Below are 22,454 nucleotides of genomic sequence, written 5' to 3'. Positions count from 1 at the left end.
CCATGATTTTTCTATCTCAGAACTGGTCATTCTAGAGAAGCAGTTGCGTGCATTTAGATATTTTTCTCCTTGGGAGTATTCATGACTGAATGAAAGGTTAAAAAATGCCAAATGTGGACAGAGTGAAAGTGGCAGTTCGAGTGAGACCTGACAGTCAGGTTAGTAATTATTTACGCTGAGTATTTTGTACTTGATCTACAATATAAATATGGTCAAAGAGGAAAGGGGGGGGAAGTTCTAGCAATTTTTTTTTTAAATTCACATTTTACAGAAATGCAGCGAATAGCTCAAAAAATGGAGTAAGAGATCAAACTTTCAAAACTGGAAAAGAAAACGGACGTCAAATCTGAATAGACGTTTTGTGTAGTGCACAAGAGTATTTATAAAATGGTCCAATTCCTGATCAAATAGAATTGACTGATGAAACGCTAGTGAAGATTGCTTAATAGGGTTTTAACATGTTTCTGTCACTTATACCTGCAGTATATTTTTTGGTATGAAAATCAATTAAAACAAATGAAACCATGATATTAGCTAATTTCATTGATAATTTGTAGTAATTTTTAGCCTCTTTATTTTATAACCAGCTCAGCTGAGTTATCCTCATTTGGCAGTGCTTTGGAGGGAAAAAAGAAAGCAATAGTAATAACAAGAAAATTGGCAAGAGATTTAATAACTTCCTCAAAGTTTGTGATAGTCTAGTAATTTTTTACTTTAAAGGAGTTTTAATCCAATTATATGTTAAAATGTTTTCCTCTTTTTTTTTTTTTTTTCAGTTACTTAGATTGAGTGTGTAGCTCTTGGGTGCTGACCAGTTTCCCTAGGGAGCAGTTTAAAAAGAATAGGAGTGTAAGCATAATGCGGAACAAGGAATGGGATTTCAGAAACTTGAAGAACATAGAAGGAAATGGAAGCAAAAACAAGCACTGGGAATTTTTATTTAGAGCCTGAGAAAAGGAGCAGCAGCTAGCTAACAGCGTCAAGATGGCAACTCAAGGATGGGTTTATAATGAAGTAGAGAAAATAGATTTTACTTGAGGTTTTTTCTTGAGGCTTGCTACAGATATGTGAAGGATAGAGTGGAAAAGATCATTTCAACCAGGGTGAGAGAGATCCAGTGCGTGAGCAGTGCTTCTTTAAAAGATTAAAATGGCTTGGGGGCAAGTGGCTGAGCAGGCTAGGAGTCTTAATAGAGAATTGCTGGTGTTTGGATATGTATCTGAGAGAAAGATAATATTCATGGTGCCAGAGAAGGGCATGAGGGGCCTGTGAAAGAAAGAGGGGTGATGCATCATTGTGGTGGATGCATGCAGAAAGCTCTAGGGGCACAGAGCAGCAATTTTCTTGCAAGCAAGATGAGAATTTCCCAGGAGCTACTTCAGTACAGTTCATCACTAAACACAGCAATTCTGAAGTTTTTCTGTAGGGAATTTAATTGCTCAAGGGGTGTGTGTTTTTCTCCCCCTAAAGAAGAGCTGGGATTTCTCAAGAGTATCTTGATGCATCTGCTTTGATCTAATGTCAGATGGCTAAAAGCTGAAGCTAAATGTGCATCTGTACCCTTGGGGCCATAACCCCAGAGAAAATTCCACTGGAAGGCTGACTGCCTTGGGATAGCAGACTCTCACCGTTCAGAAAGAATAAAAATAGCTGTAATGGCAGATTTTATTTTCAGGAAATATATAGTAGGAGGTATTAGTGAAGGTCGAATGAATGTTAATAGGATTATGGGCTGTTGTTAGAAGGGAATCTGTCAAGAAAAGAAATGTTTCAGTAGAAATGGTTCCCTGACTGACCTCAGAGAGGTAATACAAATATTCATAAGACTTCTCTTCTTCAAATGTTTAGAAGCCAAGGCTGATGAAAGTACTCATTCCAAGTTATAGCTTGAAGGAGAATTAAAGCAAATCCATGTTACTTTTGATAGCTGCTTGGTGCTTAAAGCGTTAATTGATTCACGTTGATTTAGTTTGTTTACCTTAATATTTGTACATACCCGGTGTGCAAATAAGGCTGCAGATAACTAAGTCATTTAATCCCCCGTCAGAACTTTCTCTCACAGAAGACTACTCTCAGGCTTGTCAGCACAATAAATTTATTTGCTGCAATTTCATCAGTTGCCACGTAACTGATCATAAATAGCTTAGTTGTTGATTTCTGGTGGGGAAAAAAACAAGCTCCAGGCAGAAGCCAATCCATAGTTCCTTGTGAGTTGTCAGGCAATATTTGTAACCTATTAGCCTAGGCCAATCTGAAAATACTAAGAAATAATAGAATTTCAAGTAATAAGATAGCAGTTATTTCTTATTTTATTTGTACTTTGTACTTGTCTTATGTGCAAAACCTCTGGGTTCCCATTCCAGGACTGCTTTTTTCACCAAAGTAGTAAAGATCATGAGTCTCTTTGATATGCTGGGAGATAAATGGACTGTGGTTCCTTTTGAATTAAAGCTGTTCCTAAAATAAAATGCGTTTCCCAATGCACTGTGCTACGCGGATGACCAATATGTGAGGTAGAAGGGAAAAATGCAAGTTACGGTCACTGATGCGTCCGTTCATTGAGGTCTCTTACTCCTTGGCTGTGTATCACCTGGCATGGTTCAAGAGCGGGCAGCTTGTCCCACAGCAGTCATTGGTGTGGTGTGCATTGCTGTTGAACTTGGTTTAAATTCAGTCTAAACCATGAATTATTAGTGAATGACTGATTGCTTGTATTTTGATACTACAACTGTAATTTTAATACACAGAGAAGGATGCAGGAAGTAGGTGTGTGATTTCTATGAACTCCAACAGCACAAGCATGGAATCCAGGGCACAGGAAAACCTTCCCTTTTCATCTGGCCTGTTGGTCTCATAGGGGCTTCCTAAAGGACGAGAATGGTATGCTCACCTCGGCAGGATCCAACAGTTACACAGGCCAGGTAAGATTTTATTCAAAGAACCAACTAAAAGCAGTTTTAGCTAATACACAGTTGTAGACTGGTCAGTTTGTTTATCTCCCTTTATTAACATTCGTGTAACTGTAATGCAAATGACTGGCATTTATCAGTTTAGTGGTTTGAAGCATTATCCAGATTTTATCTACATTTCTGTCATCCTGGAACTCGGTATTATTTTCAAGTGTGTTTGCAAATGTTGATTCCTAATTTAAACTGTTAGTGGGGGCACTCCTGCCGGGCAGCAGTGCTTGTGTATGCATTTGCTTGCTCATCTATGAAGAGGGTGCACTTGATCATTTTTGAGAGAGGTCTTCTGTGGTCTTGGTCAAGGAGTGCTGGAGAACGCCTGGCAAGGTTATAACACTATGCTGCTGGTGTACGGTCAGACCAGCTCAGGGAAGAGCTATTTGATGATCGGATACAGTGCAGAGGCCTTGTGCCCGTTGTGTGCAAAGAGCTCTTCAAAGCCACCCGGAATTGGGAAAAGAACAAGCAGTACCAGGTGGAATTAGCACAGTGTCATTTATTTCCAAGATCTTTCCAGGTTGTACTTTAGAAGACTCAGTTCATTTCAAATTAGCAAAAACAGAAACTGTGACTATATGGAGCAACTGACAGTACAAGTCATAGTGGATCCTATAAAATAATGTTGAATAAAAAGTTGATGTCGTACAGCTAAACCCCAAAATGATAATTTGTCACAGGTGTAATTAATTGATCCTTTTTTTTTTTAGCAACTGTTCAAACACTGATCTTCCTTTACCTACCATAAAGTGAGCTGATCTTTAATCTCCGTTATGCTTCCTGACTTCGCTCTTGCACAGGGTGTTCATGAGAAAGTCTTTCCAGCACCTCAGTAAAGAAAATGAATGCTTTCTCCTGTACACCTTTATAGGGTGCAGAAGCTTTATAGTGCCATACCTCTCCTACACAGCAGGAGCGACGTTTTTAGCCTTGCGCTACAGCTGCTGTGGCTGCTGGCTGCTCCCACTCCATCAGCATGCTTCTGCGCTTGTAGTCCAGTGGATTCTAGCACTGCCGTAAGCAGAAAGCTTCAATCCCGTGCAGTAGTGCCTTCTGTCTACAAAAATACCACCCTGATTACTGAAAGCTGCGTGTGACTTGCTCCTGTGTTACTTCCCTTAAGAAAGAGCACTTTGTTTTCCCTAACCAGCCTCCCCAGCTCTGTGCCAGCAGAAACGATGCGAGGGTGCCATTTGTGAACATGTTTCTGTTTTCCTTTGACATCATCCACTGTGCACTCCTGTCATAAACACAACAGGGAAAATGCATTCCTTCCCATCTCGCTCGCCATATCAACGTGGAAATGCAAACCCCTATTTGAAGTCGAGTTACTCCTGTTATAGATAGTTCTTGTTGCTTGGGCAGAGGAAAAAAATCGTGTCCTGGACTTTTATTTTCACTTCTAATCTTGACCATAGTCTTACTGTTACAGAACAGGTTTCTTTTTGAAGTTAGTGGATTTATTACTGCGAAGCTTAACTTTTGACGCCAGTGCCTGCCAAGTAGTGAAGGGATGTTACAGATCTGCTAACCCAGGGCTTCCTCCTTCCTGGCCGCAGGAGCCCAGCCCTGTGCACCCCAGACCTGGGGGTGTCTCAGTCCCAGACCTGGGGATGTGGCTGCTGCTTCCCCGTTTGCAGGTCAGGCCAGTAGCGAGGCTGGGCGTGCACCACGCACATGCCTGACAACAACATGGCTGGCTACGCAGGCTCCCAGAGAGGGGGCCATGCCTTTAACACCCCTCATCTAGCACGATGGTGACCCACCGAAAGCCTCCTCTCCGGCTTGTTGCAATTTAAGCTCACGAGTGACACTGGAGGCGTGCTGTCACTCTGTAGGTTCCCACGCACAGCCACGTTTGCAGAGCCCCAGAAGATGGGCACAGCCTCAAGCCCAGCTACTGTCTGTGCCCAGACCCTGGGCTCCCTCCCTCGCCTCTGGCTGAGACGCTGAGTCTTCCTCCTACTCATGGGCGACCCCACCCTCAACTCTGCTGGCAATTTACACGTGCACATATGGCCAGGGGAAAATACAACCACCCCACTCCCTCCCTGGCCCCATGACTGTGGACCCAGTCCAGCTGCTGGCACGGAGACCCTCACCGCCCCACCTGCTGACACCGCAGACACACGGGCCTCTGTCACCCCTGACCTGACTTCAGTTGCTGACTCTTCACTCGCTCACCCCCTGACCTGTGGTCCCACCAGTTGGCACAGATCGAGGGAATAATGGAACAAGGGAGTAAGATGAGAACAGCTATGACTACCATGAATGCCACCAGCGGTCAGTCTCATGTGGTCATCACCATCCAAGTCAAAGAGGTGTAGTGTGCAGGCACTCTTTCCACTGTTCAGCAGAGGTCTTAATGAATTTAGTCCTGTTAGATGCAGCATAAAATGAACACACAGAAGTTTATGCAGACACAAAATGCAGAGTGGCCCTGTTTGCTTTTTCATTTAAAGAGGAATCAAATCTATGGTCTGCATCAGATACAGGATCTTAGCTGTTGGGGGCTGTTGGGATAGAGAGCTGAAATTCTTTCTTCTCTCACCTTCTGCTGTAGATTCGTGCTTCTCAGAGAGCTTGTGGAGCATCCGCACAAACTCTGCAAGACAATCTGCAGGCTGCACTTGAGTGACATGAGCTTGACTGTAGAATTCTGATACAGACCGTCTCTCTGGAGAAATGGGCTGACAGGAACCTCATGCAGTTCAGCAAGGGGAAGTGCAAAGTCCTGCACCTGGGCAGGATCTGCATCCTCTCAAAGCAGATCTTCACCTCTGTAGCCTTTGCCTTGTGCCACAGTAGCCCAATTTACTCCTCTTAGGCTGCTCTCTTGTTGCTGCAGCACCTTAATCACCTTTATCTCATGACACCCACTACCTTCTATCTGCTTTATCCCACCATAGTGACTTTCAGCCCCGTCTTTCATAGGTTTTCCATTTGCAGGGCACCGACCTTTCTCTCTCATTTGAAGAGTCTCATGAGAGATGCAGCCTTTGTGATGAACAGCCCATCTTCACCCAGGGAGGATCTAAGCTAAATGATCAATTAGCTAGTCATCATACAGCGGAGCAGTTAGTAGGAAGGGGAGAGCAGTCTTCCCACTGCCCTCATCTTCCTGTCTACTGGCTTCTTCACCGGATGTGTGGAAGTGTGTTAGGGCAAATAACACTTCTGCACAGTGTGGTAGCTAAAATAAATTTCTTGGTGTTGCAGTTTAACCCGTCGGGCAGCTAAACACCACACAGCCGTTCGCTCACTCCCCCCCAGTGGGATGGGGGAGAGAATCAGAAAAAAGGGTAAAACTCATGGGTTGAGATAGAGACAATTTAATAGGACAGAAAAGGAAGGGAAAATAATAATGATGTTAAAAGAATATACAGAACAAGTAATGCACAATGCAATCGCTCACCGCCCGCTGACCGACGCCCAGCCAGTTCCTGAGCAGCGGCCGCGCCCCACCGGCCAACTCCCACCAGTTTTTTTGTTCAGCATGATGTCATACGGTATGGAATATCCCTTTGGCCAGTTTGGGTCAGCTGTCCTGGCTGTGTCCCCTCCCAGCTTCTTGTGCACCTCCAGCCCCCTCGCTGGCAGGGCAGTATGAGAAGCTGAAAAGTCCTTGACTTAGTGTAAGCACTGCTCAGCAACAACTAGAACATCAGTGCGTTATCAACGTTACTCTCATCCTAAATCCAAAACTCAGTACTGTACCAGCTACTAGGAAGAAAATTGACTACCCCAGCTGAAACCAGGACGCTTGGCAAGTTGACCTAGCCCATAGACTGCTTATTTTGCAAGCCTGATGTAGACCCTTACATTCAAATTAGATGTTCTGATGTCAGCTCCAGTTCAGAAATAGCTTGGGAAATCCAGAAATTATTAATAACCTTGGCTGACTTGTGACTATATCGTTCAGAGACTGTTGTTAGGCATTTGAGCAGGGCTTTCTTTTGAATGCTAGTAAGACGAATTTCAGAATTAGGGTCCAGAAGCTTGGCTTGGAGTTTTGTTTGCCACCGTAAGTAGTATTTGGTGAGTTTCCTTGTCTGAAACCAGTTTTCAGAAAAATACGGAAATATCACATTGAGGCTATAATGCAGAGGCATGCAAATAAAGATTAGAATTAGCCTTCAGTAAGCTGAAATGTCAGAGGAAAAGCTTAGCGTGTTCCTCAGACCAACAAGCAGTCCAGCCTGTGGCTAGAATTAAGAAAAAGAATGTGGAATTAGTTGCATGTCCACTACTTGACTTTGTGATGTCTGCGTATACAGGTAGAAACAAACATTTACAGCTGACAGTTGAGATAGTGAAAGTATGTGAGATTCTCGTTTTCTTTTGTCTGTTATGTTTAGGAGGAGCAGTTAGAAGCAGTATTGTCGGCTGCTGTCCAGACAGGTTCTTTAGAACTTCTGACTGGATGCATTAAACATTGGACATCTGAAGGTAATAGTTCTTCTGTTGTTTTTATGTTATGTATTTTTCAGTTTGAAATGGTTGATTCATTTCTTTTTTGTTCTCTTTTTTTAAAGAGCAGCCAAGTTCTGCTGCTAATTTACGGTTTGTTCTTGAGTGGACATGGAACAAAGTGATCTATACGAAAGATGAATTTGAGCAAATATGTGAGTACTAGCGTAGTCGTTCTGCAACCATAAAATCACTCTTTCTAATTGAGCTTATCCAGTAATCTGCCGGTATACGATATTGCACGCGGTTCTTTAAGGGTACTTTGAAACTCTGAAATTGCCCTGTAGGCTGATGGGTTAATATTTGTTCCTGAACAGGTGTTCCGCTGTTCGATGGCTCTTGCAACTTCATTGACCCACAGATATTACAGTCTCTTCAGCACTGCCAGTTGCTTCTGAGCAACCTTAGCACAGTCTTAAACTGCTTTCTGACAGAAGCACAAGAGCTTACTGAAAAAGGTTTGTCATAGTATTACTGAATCTTTGGCATGTTTCATTAAGATTTGGAATTACGCTTGGGTTGTAATGGTGGAAACACGAGCTTTTGTTGGTTTTGAGGATTGAAGACGGTCGAATTTAGCTGGGAGAAGGGGCTTAAATCCGAGGCGTTGGGACTCCCACTTCCTAGGCACTGAGTTCAGGGAAGTAGTTTGTTGTGGAGTTCATGCAGGCGGGTAGGGGAGGCTACGTTCAGCAAGCAGCTATGTAAGCAACCGGCTTGAAGTGACAGCAACTGAATGTGGTAAGGCTGAAAATCATTCTTAATTCTTAGCTAGCAGTTTATAATTGCATGCAAATACTGTGTTGCAAAGTACCAAAAAATATGAGAGATGCATAAATGAGTAACTTGTAAAGAAGTGACGTGAGTTTCTATGGCTTTTTATATTATAAATTGTTCTTCGCATATTGAGTAAAAAAAGGAATATCCCTTTGCTATAGTAAAAATCTTTGCTCTGTGAAAAACAGATGTCTTATTCATGAGTGCATTTTAATAGTTCAGGCTTTATTTTTTTATTTTAACCTTTAGTGAATCTGCTTCTTTGTAGGGGTTGCTTTTTGTTTTGGTGGTGATTGTGGGTGTTTTCTTCAAATAAGGAAGTGATACAGAGTGAAAAATGCAAAGACAAACATTTCTACCGTGTAATTTTTATGCTTTCTATGGAGTTTGATGAAGGGAGTTCTGTAAAATGAAAGGAATTGCGTAACAAAAGTCCTCTTATGCCTTTTTTCAGGTTTTGCAGACTTGACAAATAAGCAGGTGGTAACTAGCCTCATTTCTTTGTATGCACAAGTGGTCATCTGGTTCTGTCGATCCAGTCTCCTTCCAGAGGGTTTAGGTAAGCCTAAACTGCAATACATTTGTAACAAGGAGACTGTGCAGTGAGTGATTCCTGTGAACGCAGGCTTAGCCATGCTTTTATAAAGGTTTCGTCAGTAACAAGTCGTGTTGGTTCAGTGCCAGCGTGTGCTGAAGATCTGTTGGTGAAACTGAGATTTTACAGGTTTTTCAGGTACGTAGTGTAGAGTAATGCAAGCAGTTTCTTTCCTGGATGTTTTTTAGCAGTAGCCATAAGCCTCTGATTCAAGGAGTTGCTTACGTCCACAGCTTGAAATACTTGGGATTTTAAACAAAGAACTATTAAGCAACAAATACTGGAATGGTTGTTTTTACGGTAAAAGCATTACCTGCGTGTTTTGAACTTTTTATTTATTGCATGAGGGAAATAATACACCTTGGAAATACTTCTTTATTTGGATGGATTATAAATTCTGTTGTCAGCCTTAACTGTCTTACAAATGCTCACATGACACGTTTAAAAAACCCTTCCCTTTGAGAATTTTTTTGTTTTATAGTGAGCTTCAGTTTACACGACATGTTCTGAATGCTACATCAACTGTAAACTTGAAATGGCACTTGGGACAAGAAGGAATTGAGTCTTGTGCCTACATCTCTTTTAGCAAAGGCAGAAACAGGATTGGCTTCTTTCAGAGTTGGAGGCTTCTTGATGCTTAGCGTGTGTGACCTTCTGTCTTTTTACTCAAAAATGTTAGTTTAAAAACGTGCTATTACTTCCTTAACTTGCTTTTGCTTTATTGCCTGTAGATGATGAGATGCATTTGTCGAGACCTTTCTACAATTATCCTCTGATTCAGAGCTACTATACTGGTCATCGACAGAAACTCGAGCGTTTATCAAGGTAAGACTTACAGGAAAACTCCGGAACACTGGTTCCACTGCAAATTCAGAAGTGGAAGTGAATGGCTTTTATATCAACAGGTGTATTTGCTACGCTTAATGCATTTGCCGGCCATCCGCTTAACTTCAGTGGCGCAAGTGTTCTGTTGAACACAGAAGTTGCTTTCCGGTGTTAAAATGTTTATATATACCTCTGCTTGGTACCGTTTGTTGGTATCATCGTTTTTTGTAGCGTACTTAATTCCTTGGCTAATCTGTGTAATTTGTTCCTACTGAAAAGGATCATGTGACTAGGATAGGATCAGTCATCTCCAGTTCAGCAAAGCACGGCGTTCCCAGAACAATCGTTTTGGACGCAGAAGAAAGCACGTTTTTAAAAAAAAAAAAAACCATCTCTCTTATTGACTAGTAATAGATGGTAAGAATTGTATTGGCCTGAATCTCCTATTCACAAGTACCTTTGTGTAATTTAATAAGATAGTCAGAGTTACAGGTAGTTGGCACACCTAGCACTCTACTGGCTATTGGATAAAAGTCCCTTCCTAATGTAAACTCCCTTTCCTGGACTAGCTTGCTAGCATATAGGTGGTATGCCTTGCGTTAGACGATAATAGATTTTTCTTTGGAAATTGTACTAAAAACTAAAGACTGACCTAAAGAAACTTAGGCTATGGCTCTGTGAACAAGATGCTGCAAGATGAGCTCAGGTGGAAGCTGCAGTGTATTAGGCGTTGACTTTCAAGTTCATCTTACTTAGCTTACTTCTCAAGTAACTTACAGCCAGGCTCATGGGTTCCTTAGAAGCAAACACCCTCTAGTGTGCTTTTTGTGCTTTTTTTATCATCGGGAAGTGAAAGGGTGGCGTTGCAGTCAGCAGAAGACTGTGATGGACTTTTGAAGAATGTAATTTTTAACAGTTCAGCCATCCATAAGTGTAATGGTATGTGTATAGAAACATAGATCCCGCTTAAGATGATACTAGAATTGACCTGTACGCTCAGCTTTCTGAAAATAACTTTGTTTTCCCAGTAGCGAAAGTGAGATGCTGAGAACAAAATCTGAAATTTCCATTATGTTGTCTCAGAGCTGTGTATAGGAACACTCCCAATTTGAGGCATTCGATTAGTGTTACAGAAGAGTCCTGGTATTTTGATACGGTTAGGTTTCCTCTGTTAGACAGTATGAGGGTAGTTATTTTTGGCACTTAAAAAACTTTGTTTATACTTCCTTTGTACTACAAGTAATACAATAAAAAAGAAAACCTGAAAACCGAAGGGCCGTTGCAACTTTTCACTTAATGAGAGCTTTTAGGATTTCTATTTTGAACTCCTTTAATAATTGAGTATGATCTAACGAACTTCTTTCATCTGACTTAGCGATTTCTTTCACATGCAATTCCAGTCCTAATCATGCCTTTGTATGTTTGTTACTTTCTTTGACTCATGGCAGCTTTTTTTTTGTTTGACTGGAGGAAATCTGTTTACACTGAGAGGCTGGAATTAGTGTTTTACTCTGTCCAAATCCTTGCTACCTTTTGTTCCAGAGGAAAATGGGATTCTGACTGCTTGATGATTGACGGAATGGTTTCCCAGTTAGGAGACCAAGTTGAGAAGTTGTGGCGGAGAGATGAAGGGGGAACTGGGAAGTACCCACCTGCTAGTTTGCATGTGAGTGTCATGTTCACGGAAAACAACAGCAGCAAAAACCACCTCCCCAACCCCCCCCGGAAAAGCCACTGATTTATGAAAGACAGGAGTTTTTAAAAAAACTTAATTTTTCATTTCAGGCACTGCTGGATCTCTATTTGCTAGAAAGCATTGAAGAAAGCTACAAACATGCAATTGTATCCTTTCTAGTTACTTTCATTACACCTTCAGTATATGCACATAAATGTTCTTAAATGTTTGTCACCTACGGGTTTAATAACATTTTTTAAGTTGTGTTCAAGGACACCATAATTCACATTGTTTCATGTACTCTGAAAATGAGGAAAAAAACCAACTGTAGAATATGTTTACTTTAATAATTAAGCAGTGGATGTTCAAATGCTTCGAATGTCCAACTGGTAGCTCCACTGCCTAAAGAGGGAGCCTGAGTTTATAACAGAAGTATTTAAATATCTAAAGTTAAACTTTTTGAATGCCTTACAGAAATCCAAGAGTCTGTCTTTCCAGTTATTTATTCAGAATGCAATTCTGTGGTTAGGACCTGACTATTCAGGTTAGAATAGCTTAAAATGGCAAGACTAACACATTAGTGTTGTCTGCTTCCTACCACTTTTATATTCTTATTTCATTCTGTTTTTCTAAATGTAATGTGATACATTTTTGGCCTTACAAAGGTATTAGCCTTAATTAGACGCTTGATATCAGACGATTTACTTGCTGCTAGATATCATGCATTCTTTTCCAAATAAAAGAGAAACTTCAATCGACTCCTTCCCAACTGCCTTTGCGATCCCGTGGGGTCTTGTTAAGCTTATTCAAGGTTTTTGGCTTCTGGATCACAACGATTACGAAGTAAGTATGTTACGGTTTAGTTAGACATACATTGCAGTACACAGCTGTAATCTATAACATGATGTTAAAAAAATGGTGCTTAGCTAATAACAGGTGATAAAACATTAGAAGCTTTTTTGTAATACTGCTACGACATCTTCAGCAATGAATTATTTGATTTTTGTTTTAATTTGATTTGAAATTTTGTTTTAATTACTTTGAGAGGAAATTGATTAAAACAAAGAAGAAATCAACTTCATTAATGCTTGATATCTGAGTTTTCAAAGCCACCCGTTTAGGTTGTTTTCAGCAGACCAGTTGAGCACGTTCTCGAATGCAGTGTTTTAGGTGCTTTAAATATTAAAACTACGATCATAGCAGCAAGATTTGAGACAGAAGCCTGCAAAAGTGACTTCTCAACCTAACTCATGTTCTTTCTGATGCTGAAGGTTGTTCTTTGCCTGTCACAATGTTAATATAATCTGTTTGTCTGGGAGAATAACTTCTTATTTAGTAATGTATTTAGAAAAAGTGGTGTTTGTGTAGAGAGGTTTGGTTAACCTAGAAAAGTGTGAATTCCTCCTTTTAAAACACTCACTTTTTTCTCTGCGGGTAACTGATTTTTTTTTTTTTTCTGCAAATGCTTAAGAATTTTTATTTACATGTCCTGTGTCGGGTGTTTCATTAGTAAGTCATCCCAGTTTATTTGACACACATTCACCCTTACTTAAGAAACTTTTGAATACTTTTGTTGCGTGCGTGCATGTGTGTATGTCTTAATAAACCTGATCTCTAACTTCTACAGAATTCACTGGCCCTGCTCTTTCACCCAGCTACAATCAAAACCGTGTCATGGCAACATATGAGAATTATTCAGTCCCTCATGTGCCAAGGAGAGCATAGGCGAGCCCTCAGATACATACAGATGATGAAGCCATCGATGTCAAGCAGTAGTGAAGTGCGGCTTTTCCTCACTGTGTTGTTGTCCAATAGGTAAAGAAATATGTCCCACCGTTTTGGCATTCAAATATTGTGAAAAGTGGAGAACAAATACTATATATCACGATCCCCTAAATCTCCTTTAAACTTTGAATACAATAATTTGGGGGCATCGTTTTGGTTATACTATGAATATTCCTTTACGTCTCCAAAAAATGAATTACAGGTGCATGGTGGAGGCGTGGGGTCTGTTGCAGCAACACACCACTAAGTTGAACATAGAAGAGCTGTTAAAACACATGTATGAAATCTGTCAGGAGATGGGACTAATGGAAGACTTGCTGAAGCTACCTTTCACAGACACTGAACAAGTAAGCGTGGACAAGAAAACAAATCTTAATCGTCTCTTTGAAAAGAGAAGAGGCAGAGTCATAATAGATTTTTGAAATGTGTTATTTCTCATAGGAGTGTTTGGAGAAGTTTTTACAGACCAATGCTGGTGTTCAGAACCACGAATTTCTTTTAGTCCACCATCTGCAGCGTGCCAACTATATCCCAGCGCTACAGTTGAATCAGTCAGTGAAGGTTCATCTCATGGTAAGCGTAAAAGTTCTGTCAAGTGTGCAAGTTCCTGTTGGGTGTTACTAACCGGTTTTGATAGTACTCCATAAAAATCCTGCTTTGGTTTTTATACCGTTCTTTGAGATACTAGGAATAAGTTTCTACACCTTAAGTTACAGCTGAACCTCAAAGTTGAACAAAATATTTCCCTATTCCAAAGCTACTCTGTGAGGTTACAAATTAAATGTTAGAGACCATTGCTGACTCCACTTAAAATAGTTTGTTGGCATCTGAGGAATAAATATATATCTTTTTTATCAGCCAGTCTTATCATTCCGTTATGCAGATATGTGTGTTATGTATGGGTTAGATGATTGAAAGTTGTTTGTGTCACTCCTTTCTGTGGAATGAAGAGTACGTTGTATGTCATCTCTTGTATCTTGCATGCGACTTCATTTTTCTAGCTGAGAGCAGTCTGGATGCCAGTCCATGGGTAAAATTTGCATGGTGTCATTTTTTTTTTCCTTAATTCCTCAAGTTGTAGCGTGAGCTCTGCAATTTCATTTTACCACTTTTATGACAGAAATTCTTATCTAAGTTCTGTTTCTCAAAATAGCCAGATTAAATTTTGTGTTATGGGAACTTCTGTTACGAACCTGTGCTGCATTTGCTTTTTTCTGGAACCATAGTTTTTCCAGTGAATCAAACTTACAAGGTGGGTTTGGAAGTTTTACATCCTGCATTTGAAAACTTCCATCCAGCGGGAAAGTTTGTGTAGGTGGCTTTTTCTTACTTGTTTTAATACATCATTTTGTCCAACGTAATTTGCAGTTGCCCTGTCTATTCAGCCATCTTGGACATTGGTGTTTCAGGAAAAACAAGGGAAAGCCTGCTATTTTGTAAGCCGTTTGAAAATTGCAGGTGATAACACGTGTATCAGAATAAGGTTCTGCAGAGTGCCAGTATAGTTTTAAGTTAAAGTTGCAGGTTCTGTTGTTATTCTAGTCTTCCTTCCACTTTGCTAAAAATACCAGGTGAAATTGGTGTGTGCGGATGGGTAGAACTTGCTGCTGTTCTGTGTATTTTACTCTATCTGTAGGGGAAATTTCTTCACTAATTAGAAGTAGCACAGATAGTTCTGTGCCACGAACTTATTATAACTAGTTAACTTTTTGCTTTACGCTTTTGATTCATCAGAATGATCGTGATCCTCGCTTGAGAGAGAGAGCAGTTGCCAGAAATTCTATATTAGACCAATATGGCAAGATCCTTCCGAGAGTTCAAAGGAAGCTGGCTGCAGAGAGAGCCAGGCCTTACCATTTGCCTTCATCGGTCTTAAGAGAAGGTAATTTTTAGGGGAGGAAATATAATGGACAACTAACCATCACTTTGATTACACAAGGCTGATATTTTTTCCCTCTTGCTTTACAGTCGCCAGACCAAAGCCGTTATCAACAGTAACAAAACAAGCTAATGCAGGAAACGTGCATACAAGAGCAACTTTCATCAGTAATGTATTGTCCAAAATTGGAGAAGTATGGGTAGGAAATGAGCAGAAAACCAGTTTCTCACAGTATGATAGGTAAGCAGCCTTTTAACAAAGTTTAGTCTTGAGCTACAGGTTTGGAGGAAGAGAGAGAAAAATCCATTTCATTTATGTTAGTGTTTTGGAGGGAAGGCTTTGGCTTTTTTGCGTGTACAATATATACCATGTAAGAATCAATATATCATAAGTAATATTTGGAGAGAGAGTTTTTCTGCTATGATAATCTTATTTATGCAAATATATGTATTTACGTCATGGTAAATGTGTTTGCAAAATTTAAGATAGTTGAAACTCAAACTACGATTACCATCAAGCTTTTGGCGTACGGATTTTGGTAGACTTGATTGTGTGACCAAACAGTAATCTTTCTTTTTACCACTTCCTGTCCAGTTTTTGCTTCGTTTCTGCCTTTTTTACTTAAAAATAGGCAGCATTATAAAGAGCAGAAAAGAGGCTAGTAGTTGTCAGATGATTTTCCTACAGGTGGTATGGTGAAATAACCTTGAATTCTGGTACGTTTGGACTTCAGCAGAACGAAAGCCAGTTACATTTTCCTTTTAATTCTAGTCCTAGAGTTCCAGAACCACCAGTCATAACACGTCCTCTCCCTGATGCAGAGTTGCCCGGTGCATTTCTTGGGACACCAGTTACCAAATTTTCACAAAAATGTTCAAGGTATAGTAGATCTAGAGAATGAGTATTTCAGAAAGGTGTTGCTTCTCATGTGTATATATATGTGTACATATGTGTGTGTGTATATACTTTCTGTGTTTGCAAAGTGTTTTGTTTGCATTTAGTTTTGTATCTGTAAAAGAAGAGGTCAACTTAGGGACACACTAAGTGGAGAATTTGAAGGGGTCCCAGCATTGAAATGTAGATGAATGTTCTTCTGACATGAGCATTACATCACTTGTGCAACTTAACATTGGATTACTCTTGCCTCAGCGGAAGTGATTTAGGAAATTAAGTGTGAAATGTAAAGAAATAATTAAAAGAAAGAAAATGCCTGTAACTTGTTCATGGGCGTGATACATCACCCCAACAGGGAGGGTTCACCCGTATTTCTTGTTCATTGAAGGTGTTTGTTATGTATCATCTCAGATTTCTTGAATGCAGCATGATTTTTTTCACTTATTTATTTATGTTCGTGTTTTAAATTGTGTATCTTAACAGACTGCTGGATTCGGTGGTTCGTCCTGTTCCTTCGTGTTCTGCAGCACAGTCACCATGCAGAGCTTCTACTTCGTTCATGGCGTCCAGCCCATTGAAATCAAATGTGCATGGTTCCATCTCAGAAAAGATTTTTTCAAGAGCCTCAGAGCTGAATTTACTAGAGACTCCTCTTGTGGTTAAGGTTTGTATTTTAAAAAACCAGCAACAACCCACCAAACCAAAAGCCTGTAAACGTCGTTTAAAATGAAACCACCAAAGTATTTAACACAAACTGTTGGATTCGAATTGTGGAATACTTCCAGTGTGCATGTGGCTTTGTATATACAGTCCTTTTGGCAGCAGCACGTTGGGAACAGTCTTGAAGAGGGCAAGTTTAGTTCTAATTTAATTGCAGTATGCGCGTTGTCCCATAGCTTTGTGAAATACACTTGTTTTTATTGCATGGAACAAAGTAAGTTAAAATTGGACTTTTCAATATACTTAGGTACTTAAAGATGCAATTTGTAGCTCAACCATCTCGTTACTTAAGTGCTTAATAGCTCTGTGTAGTTTGACTTGCATACCTGCAAGCAAGAATGTACATGCTTCAGTTTCTTAATCCAGTTAAGTGAATGACAACTAAGTGATGTCAGCGTCTGTCAAGTTCAGTGATGGCTTTTGCAGTAATTTTACTTATTAATTGTTTGTGTTAAACGGTATTTCCATTCACTGCCATCAAACTCTCATCATGCGGGGAAATAACGCTTGACCTATCTTCTTGGTGCTGCTCTTTTTGCCTTTGCCTACCTGAACAAAATAGTTGTGATCTCTCTGAATTACAGCCTTTTTCTTCTTACTAAGTATCGTCCATATCATTAAGCTAGTTCCATTATCCTCCTTTTAAACCCTTTCAATAATGCCAAATCTTTTTTGAGCTGAGGTAAGAAGACCTGAACGAGCTTCTAGACGAAGATGTGTAGGTATTTTTACAGCAGTGTCACTTCATTGAGTCTAGTGTGCGGATTGATTAATCAGTGAAAAAATGAGCTATCGCTGTTGCTTTGCTGATTGCCATTTCGCACGGCAGTCACCGTATGCGGGATGACATCTGAAGTTGTATGCCTTTTAGAAGAGCAGTGTAGAAATTGCAAAAATGACTGGGATGGGAGATAACGTTGCAGACAACAGGATGCCATATCCTTGTTTCTTCAGGAAATTAATTTGAAAAATAACATTTTATGTTGGCATTTAAAAAAAAAAAAAGCCAAAAGAAACACAAAAAGCATGGGTTTTTATCATTGAGATTTTTGTACCTTTGGAAAAAGAGCAGTGCAGAGGCTAAACTTCATCCTCTCTGCTGGTACAAACTCAGTTTGTAATTTAAAGTAATAGTTTTGACAAGGGAAGTCTCCTGTTTTGAAGATTTAACTGGTTTTAATGTAAATGCTTTTATTTCTTTTCATAGAGAGCTAATGTTTTGGCCACATCTGCTTCTGGTTTTCCTGGGACTGCTCCATAGTCTATTTTCAATTCCAGCCTTCACACCCTAGCAACTCCCTCCGAATCTCCAGGACACTGGTGTGTTACCAACGCCTTTCTAGCTATCAATACAAAGCACAGCACTATGAGGGCTCCTATGGGGAAAATTAACTCCATCTCAGCCAGACCCAATACAATCTCCACCCCTTATTCCATACAATGTGCGTCATGCTCAGGTCCCACATAATTTAAGACATACATATCTTCTAACCATGCCATTGTATTTAATTCTCATTACTGCAATCCCTTCTTACCAACACTTACACCTTATGCTACATACTTAGACCATCTCTATACCCACCATGCAGATTTATACATTCTCATTAAGTACTATCCCCTGCCCTTTAACAGATAGATACGACTCCCCCATTCCATGGGCTTCCTCCACGCCTCCAGATGTTCATAGGAACAGGCTATGACTTGGGCCCCATCTGTCAAGATGGGCACTCAGGACAGGAGAAGCAGTATGTTCGAGTGTTGGGCACCAACGCCGGCTTGGTTTGGGTCATCGCTGCATTATTTTAGTAATGACCTTAGAATTATTACATCTATTACACACTATTACAATTATTACAAACACGTATTACGATTATATGCATTACAGTGTATTGAAACCCCGCCCCAAACAAGAAAAGCAAACAGCCAAACACTAGGATTACTGGCAACACGCTATGTACCTGCTACAGTTTGTTTGTGTATGAATCCTTCCCACACCTCTGCAAAAACTAAGCACTTCTTGAAACAGCTTAACACAACAAACTTTAGGTAGAAAGCCTATGCAAATGAACCTTACAAAAGGGTGTTTGCTTGGGATACTTTTATGAGCTCCTAAAGATCTTAAAACTCATCACGAAAGACCTGCCAGCTTGTTCCGTGGTCTGAATCAATGTAATGACAGTTATTCTAATGGCCTACGGCGATGTTACCACAAATACCTCTGCGTTTCCAAGGTATAAACCAACTAACCTCAGGCCCAAATTTCACCGTCAGGAAACTTTCGACAGCAGTTAAGGTACCTTTAAGGAAGGAGAAAACATTACTTGGCATATACAGTCACTAGTCCATAAAGCCAGAGTACACTCTGGTAGACTCAAGTAGCAGGCCACTGACATTATTAGTTGAAAAGGCAGAGTCACATCTGTATCTCAAAGTAAAATGAACTGAGATTAAGCTATTTTAGTTAGCAAGCATCAAATTTCTTAAGTACTTCAGAAAGGGTCACTAATACTACCTTTACTCATGACATTTTTCATTTATCTAAGTAATGAGATAACGTAAATAATGAATGGGAAAAAAAAAGGAAAAGAATCGTAAAAGCCATATTTAGTTCTCCTCCAAGTTTCAAAATAAAGGAGGACGTAGGCTGTGAAAACCAAGATGGACTTACGGACTTTGGCAGACCTTAACTGCCACAAACCCGCAACCCCCCGAAACACCTAAGATATCCTCAAACATTTAGTTTTAGCATAGCTTGTGTTTTGCAAAGAATGCTTAGTTGTGATGAACAGCAAAACAAAACAACTCCTCCAAATTCTGCTTTGTTTGGCTTTGCTGGTTCCTTCTGAGACTGTAGAACGGTACTTGTATGGGCAAGTTCAATGGAGCAAGCAACTGGATAGACAGGTGATAATACCACGAAGTCAAAATGGGAAGAGATAAAAGCAAAACATTTGGATACTCTTATCGGCCCCTCCAACTGAAAGTCAGACCTGACGAACAAAGTAGCCTCATTTGAGATTAGCATCAAGTACTATTTGCATAGAATTAAATCATCTCACATCTTTTCTCAAATACATTCATCCTCTTTCAGTTACTGTCTAGCTGCTCTTAAGGAAAAAGGCATTGGATGGCACTGTCTATCTACTTACACTAGTGCAACAGCTTCTCTGTTTTCTTCTTCTTTTGCGGTAGAAAAAGAAAACTTACGAAACCTGATTACCCACTGCTTTGCGATCCCCTTCCACAGCCCTCCTGACCCCCCGTCTCTTCCCTACAAGATTCTCACTGCACGAGAGGCCGTGCGCTGAGGCTTGCCGAGGGACGTCCACGCGCTGGCTCAACAGCCCGCTGCTGACAACTGACGGTTCTGTTCTCTTCGTGAGCAACGTGACCTTGACTCCCTCCTCTACCTAATGACCAATTTTCGCCAATCTAACGGGAATATGATTTACTTTTAAATTTTTATCTACAGATTTGCCTGAAACTGGTCAGCTGCTAAAGGCAGGCAAAAAGAGAGACACAAAGAGTTTCCACATAAGCATTGCCGCTCTAGGAAACCAGATGAAAGCATCACCTGGTTCTCCTTCAGCATAAGGTCACACTTGGTTTAACTAAGTCACCTTTCAACTTGTCTCTGGTGTACAGTACTCCCATGTCGGCTGGTATAGAGTCAAAGCCACAGCTTCCAACGACATATACTCCCTTTTCCGCAGCTTTTTCGTTGTATTTCAGGAACATTCCTTCCAGAAACTAAAACACAGTCAGAAAAAGTATTTTAAGCCGAACTCCACGGTTGCCCACACCCAACATTAGCCATCAGCGCTTTACTGTCATATCGTAGCACCCTACACACTTCAAACCCCTTACAAGCGTCTTCAAGATGATAGAAACATATTACTCCTGCTTTACAGTATGAAAGTGTCACAGCAGTGCAAAGAATCGTGATCTACACAAAACTCCTACGTAGACTCAGAACCGACACTTAAAGCAGAATTCAAAAATTTTGGATTTCCAGAGAGAACCCGAGAGGCTCGTGTCTAAAAGCAGGAAAACTATACAACTAATATACACCGTTGTTCTTTAAAATAATAAATGCATCTTCAAATTGTAGATCGGGAGGCAGAATTTGTCCTCGTGTTCAAAAACATGAGCAGAAACATGAAACATACTAAACAAATACTCCTTCAGTAGATCCTTGATACAAGGTAGCATTTTTCTACTGTCACATACCTGGGGTTCGCCACTGATGTCAATGCAGTTTGCACCATTTTCAACGCACGCCTCTACCACAGGCTCGCCAAAGAATCTATACTATAGAAGGAAAGAACACCACACATAACAAAATAAACCCCACAGGCCACAACTCGCCCAATGTGCTTTATCTAACACATGTATCTACAATCAAAGGAAACGCTTGATGGCTATGGATTTTGCCAAGTGGGGCAAATATGTCATAGTGCCTGTATTGTTTTGGGGGGCAGGGAGAAGGAACAGCGTAACAAACTTCATCACTGATAACGGAGTTTGCTGCACAGACTGCTCCACCGTATTTCTCTCACAAGAGAGGATCACCACGGCCAACTCAATATATCTAATCTCAATTTACCCTTATTGCACTCGTATGATCAGCGTATTCTCTACTTCAATACTCTTAATTTCAAAGACGTTGTCATGACCCAACCTCCAGCTCTCGTACTTTGATCCCCTCTGAATGTGCTGGAAATGCTGCCGCTGAAAGTTTTAAAACAGCGAGTCTAAGGGCTGCTTTTCCAGCTCTACTTTCAACCCTAGCACCACTTAAAACGTTGTGGCCCAACCCAAAACTCCTCCCCACTTCACAACCAGCTTCTTACGCTGCCTGTGAAAGACTCGAGGAAAAAAAAACAAAACCCTGCTGTATTTCAGCGAGGATTGTCCGGGAATTACACCACCAGAAACGGTGGTGGGAAATCTTTAGGCGACTGCAGCACACGGTTGTACTTTTGGTTCAATTTCAGAAAGCGACATTTCATCCGGAGGGCTCCCGAAATGCCGGAGCCCAGCGGCAGGTTTCCCGGTAGCCGCCGCAGCTCTCCCTGCCCCGAGGAGCAGGGAGCCCGGCAGCACGCAGCCGAGGAGCGGCGGCGGAGGGGCTGACGCCGCCCCGGGCTCTGCCGGGAGCCGCGCTCTGCCGGGAGCCGCGCCCGGCGGACGCCGTGGGAGCACCGCCCGGAGGACCGCACTCACCGGGCCCACGCAGTTGAGCACCAGCCGGGTCTGCCTCGCCATGGCGGCCAGCGAGGCCGCGTCGCCCACATCGCACAGCAGCACGCCGACCTCCGCCCCGAGCGCCGCCTTCCCTGCGCACCGGAGACCGCCGTCACCGACACCGCCCGCCGCGCCGACGGGCGCGTCTCTTCCCTCCCCGGGCCGAGCCGCCACCTCCCCGGCGCAGCCCCCACGCCGAGGGGCTTGCCCCGCTTCGCCCCTCAGCCCTTCCCCTCACACACGCCCGGGGGTGTGGGCTCCCAACGGACGGGGCCGGGACGGCGGGGCCGCGCGGGCCTCGCCGCCCCCGCGCTGCGCCACACGACCCGCAGCCGCGGCCCGTACCCAGCCTCTCGGCCGCCCGCTCCAGCACCGCCCGCAGCTTCTCCCGGCTCCGCCCGGCCACGGCCCAGCGCAGGCCGCCGCCCGCGCCGCCTCCTCCGCCACGAACTGGCTGGTGAAGCCCGAGGCCCCGACCACCACCAGCTCGTAGGGGCGCTCGGGCGCTCCAGCCCCGCCGCCGGCCGCCATGGCGAGAGGAACCGCCCCACTGCTGGTCATGGTCATATTGACAAAGCCTACTCTTCGCGCTTTCTGTTCTCTCCTTCCTTAGCACAGCTCACT

General features: G+C 41.9%; 2 protein-coding genes across 2 annotated transcripts; one reads left to right on the top strand and one right to left on the bottom strand.

Annotated features, from left to right (window-relative positions):
• The first annotated feature begins 104 nt into the window (after window positions 1-104).
• On the top strand, window positions 105-17,844 carry LOC142081228 (protein ELYS-like). Its single transcript, XM_075147918.1, has 17 exons — window positions 105-158; window positions 7,322-7,412; window positions 7,499-7,588; window positions 7,751-7,891; window positions 8,665-8,769; window positions 9,537-9,630; window positions 11,173-11,296; window positions 11,416-11,472; window positions 12,002-12,148; window positions 12,933-13,120; window positions 13,293-13,437; window positions 13,532-13,663; window positions 14,825-14,972; window positions 15,059-15,209; window positions 15,741-15,848; window positions 16,347-16,527; window positions 17,791-17,844. Exons 1-17 carry the CDS (start codon window positions 105-107, stop codon window positions 17,842-17,844), a joined length of 2,010 nt encoding a protein of 669 aa, XP_075004019.1.
• On the bottom strand, window positions 16,770-22,435 carry LOC142080715 (saccharopine dehydrogenase-like oxidoreductase). The gene is made up of 5 exons (XM_075146598.1): window positions 22,176-22,435; window positions 21,810-21,922; window positions 20,814-20,894; window positions 20,204-20,333; window positions 16,770-18,880 (listed from the first exon to the last, which is right to left on the bottom strand). The coding sequence occupies exons 2-5, from the start codon at window positions 21,849-21,851 to the stop codon at window positions 18,768-18,770; spliced, it is 366 nt and encodes a 121-aa protein (XP_075002699.1). The 5' UTR covers window positions 21,852-21,922; window positions 22,176-22,435; the 3' UTR covers window positions 16,770-18,767.
• Between the last annotated feature and the right edge of the window lie 19 nt (window positions 22,436-22,454).

This window comes from Calonectris borealis, chromosome 3, assembly GCF_964195595.1.
Source record: "Calonectris borealis chromosome 3, bCalBor7.hap1.2, whole genome shotgun sequence".
NCBI classification, from domain to species: domain Eukaryota; kingdom Metazoa; phylum Chordata; class Aves; order Procellariiformes; family Procellariidae; genus Calonectris; species Calonectris borealis.
The sequence above is the reverse complement of the archived record's forward strand: the minus strand, read 5'-3'. Positions and strand labels throughout refer to the sequence as shown.

Coding starts and splice junctions, on each gene's coding strand:
- LOC142081228 (XM_075147918.1), top strand. CDS start 105: ATGCCAAATGTGGACAGAGTGAAAGTGGCAGTTCGAGTGAGACCTGAC. Junction 159..7,321: donor GAGTGAGACCTGACAGTCAG/GTTAGTAATTAT, acceptor TGTTATGTTTAG/GAGGAGCAGTTAGAAGCAGT. Junction 15,849..16,346: donor TTTTCACAAAAATGTTCAAG/GTATAGTAGATC, acceptor GTATCTTAACAG/ACTGCTGGATTCGGTGGTTC.
- LOC142080715 (XM_075146598.1), bottom strand. CDS start 21,851: ATGGCGAGGCAGACCCGGCTGGTGCTCAACTGCGTGGGCCCG. Junction 20,895..21,809: donor TGCTCAACTGCGTGGGCCCG/GTGAGTGCGGTC, acceptor TTCCTTCTATAG/TATAGATTCTTTGGCGAGCC. Junction 18,881..20,203: donor CACCAGAGACAAGTTGAAAG/GTGACTTAGTTA, acceptor CCTTCCTTAAAG/GTACCTTAACTGCTGTCGAA.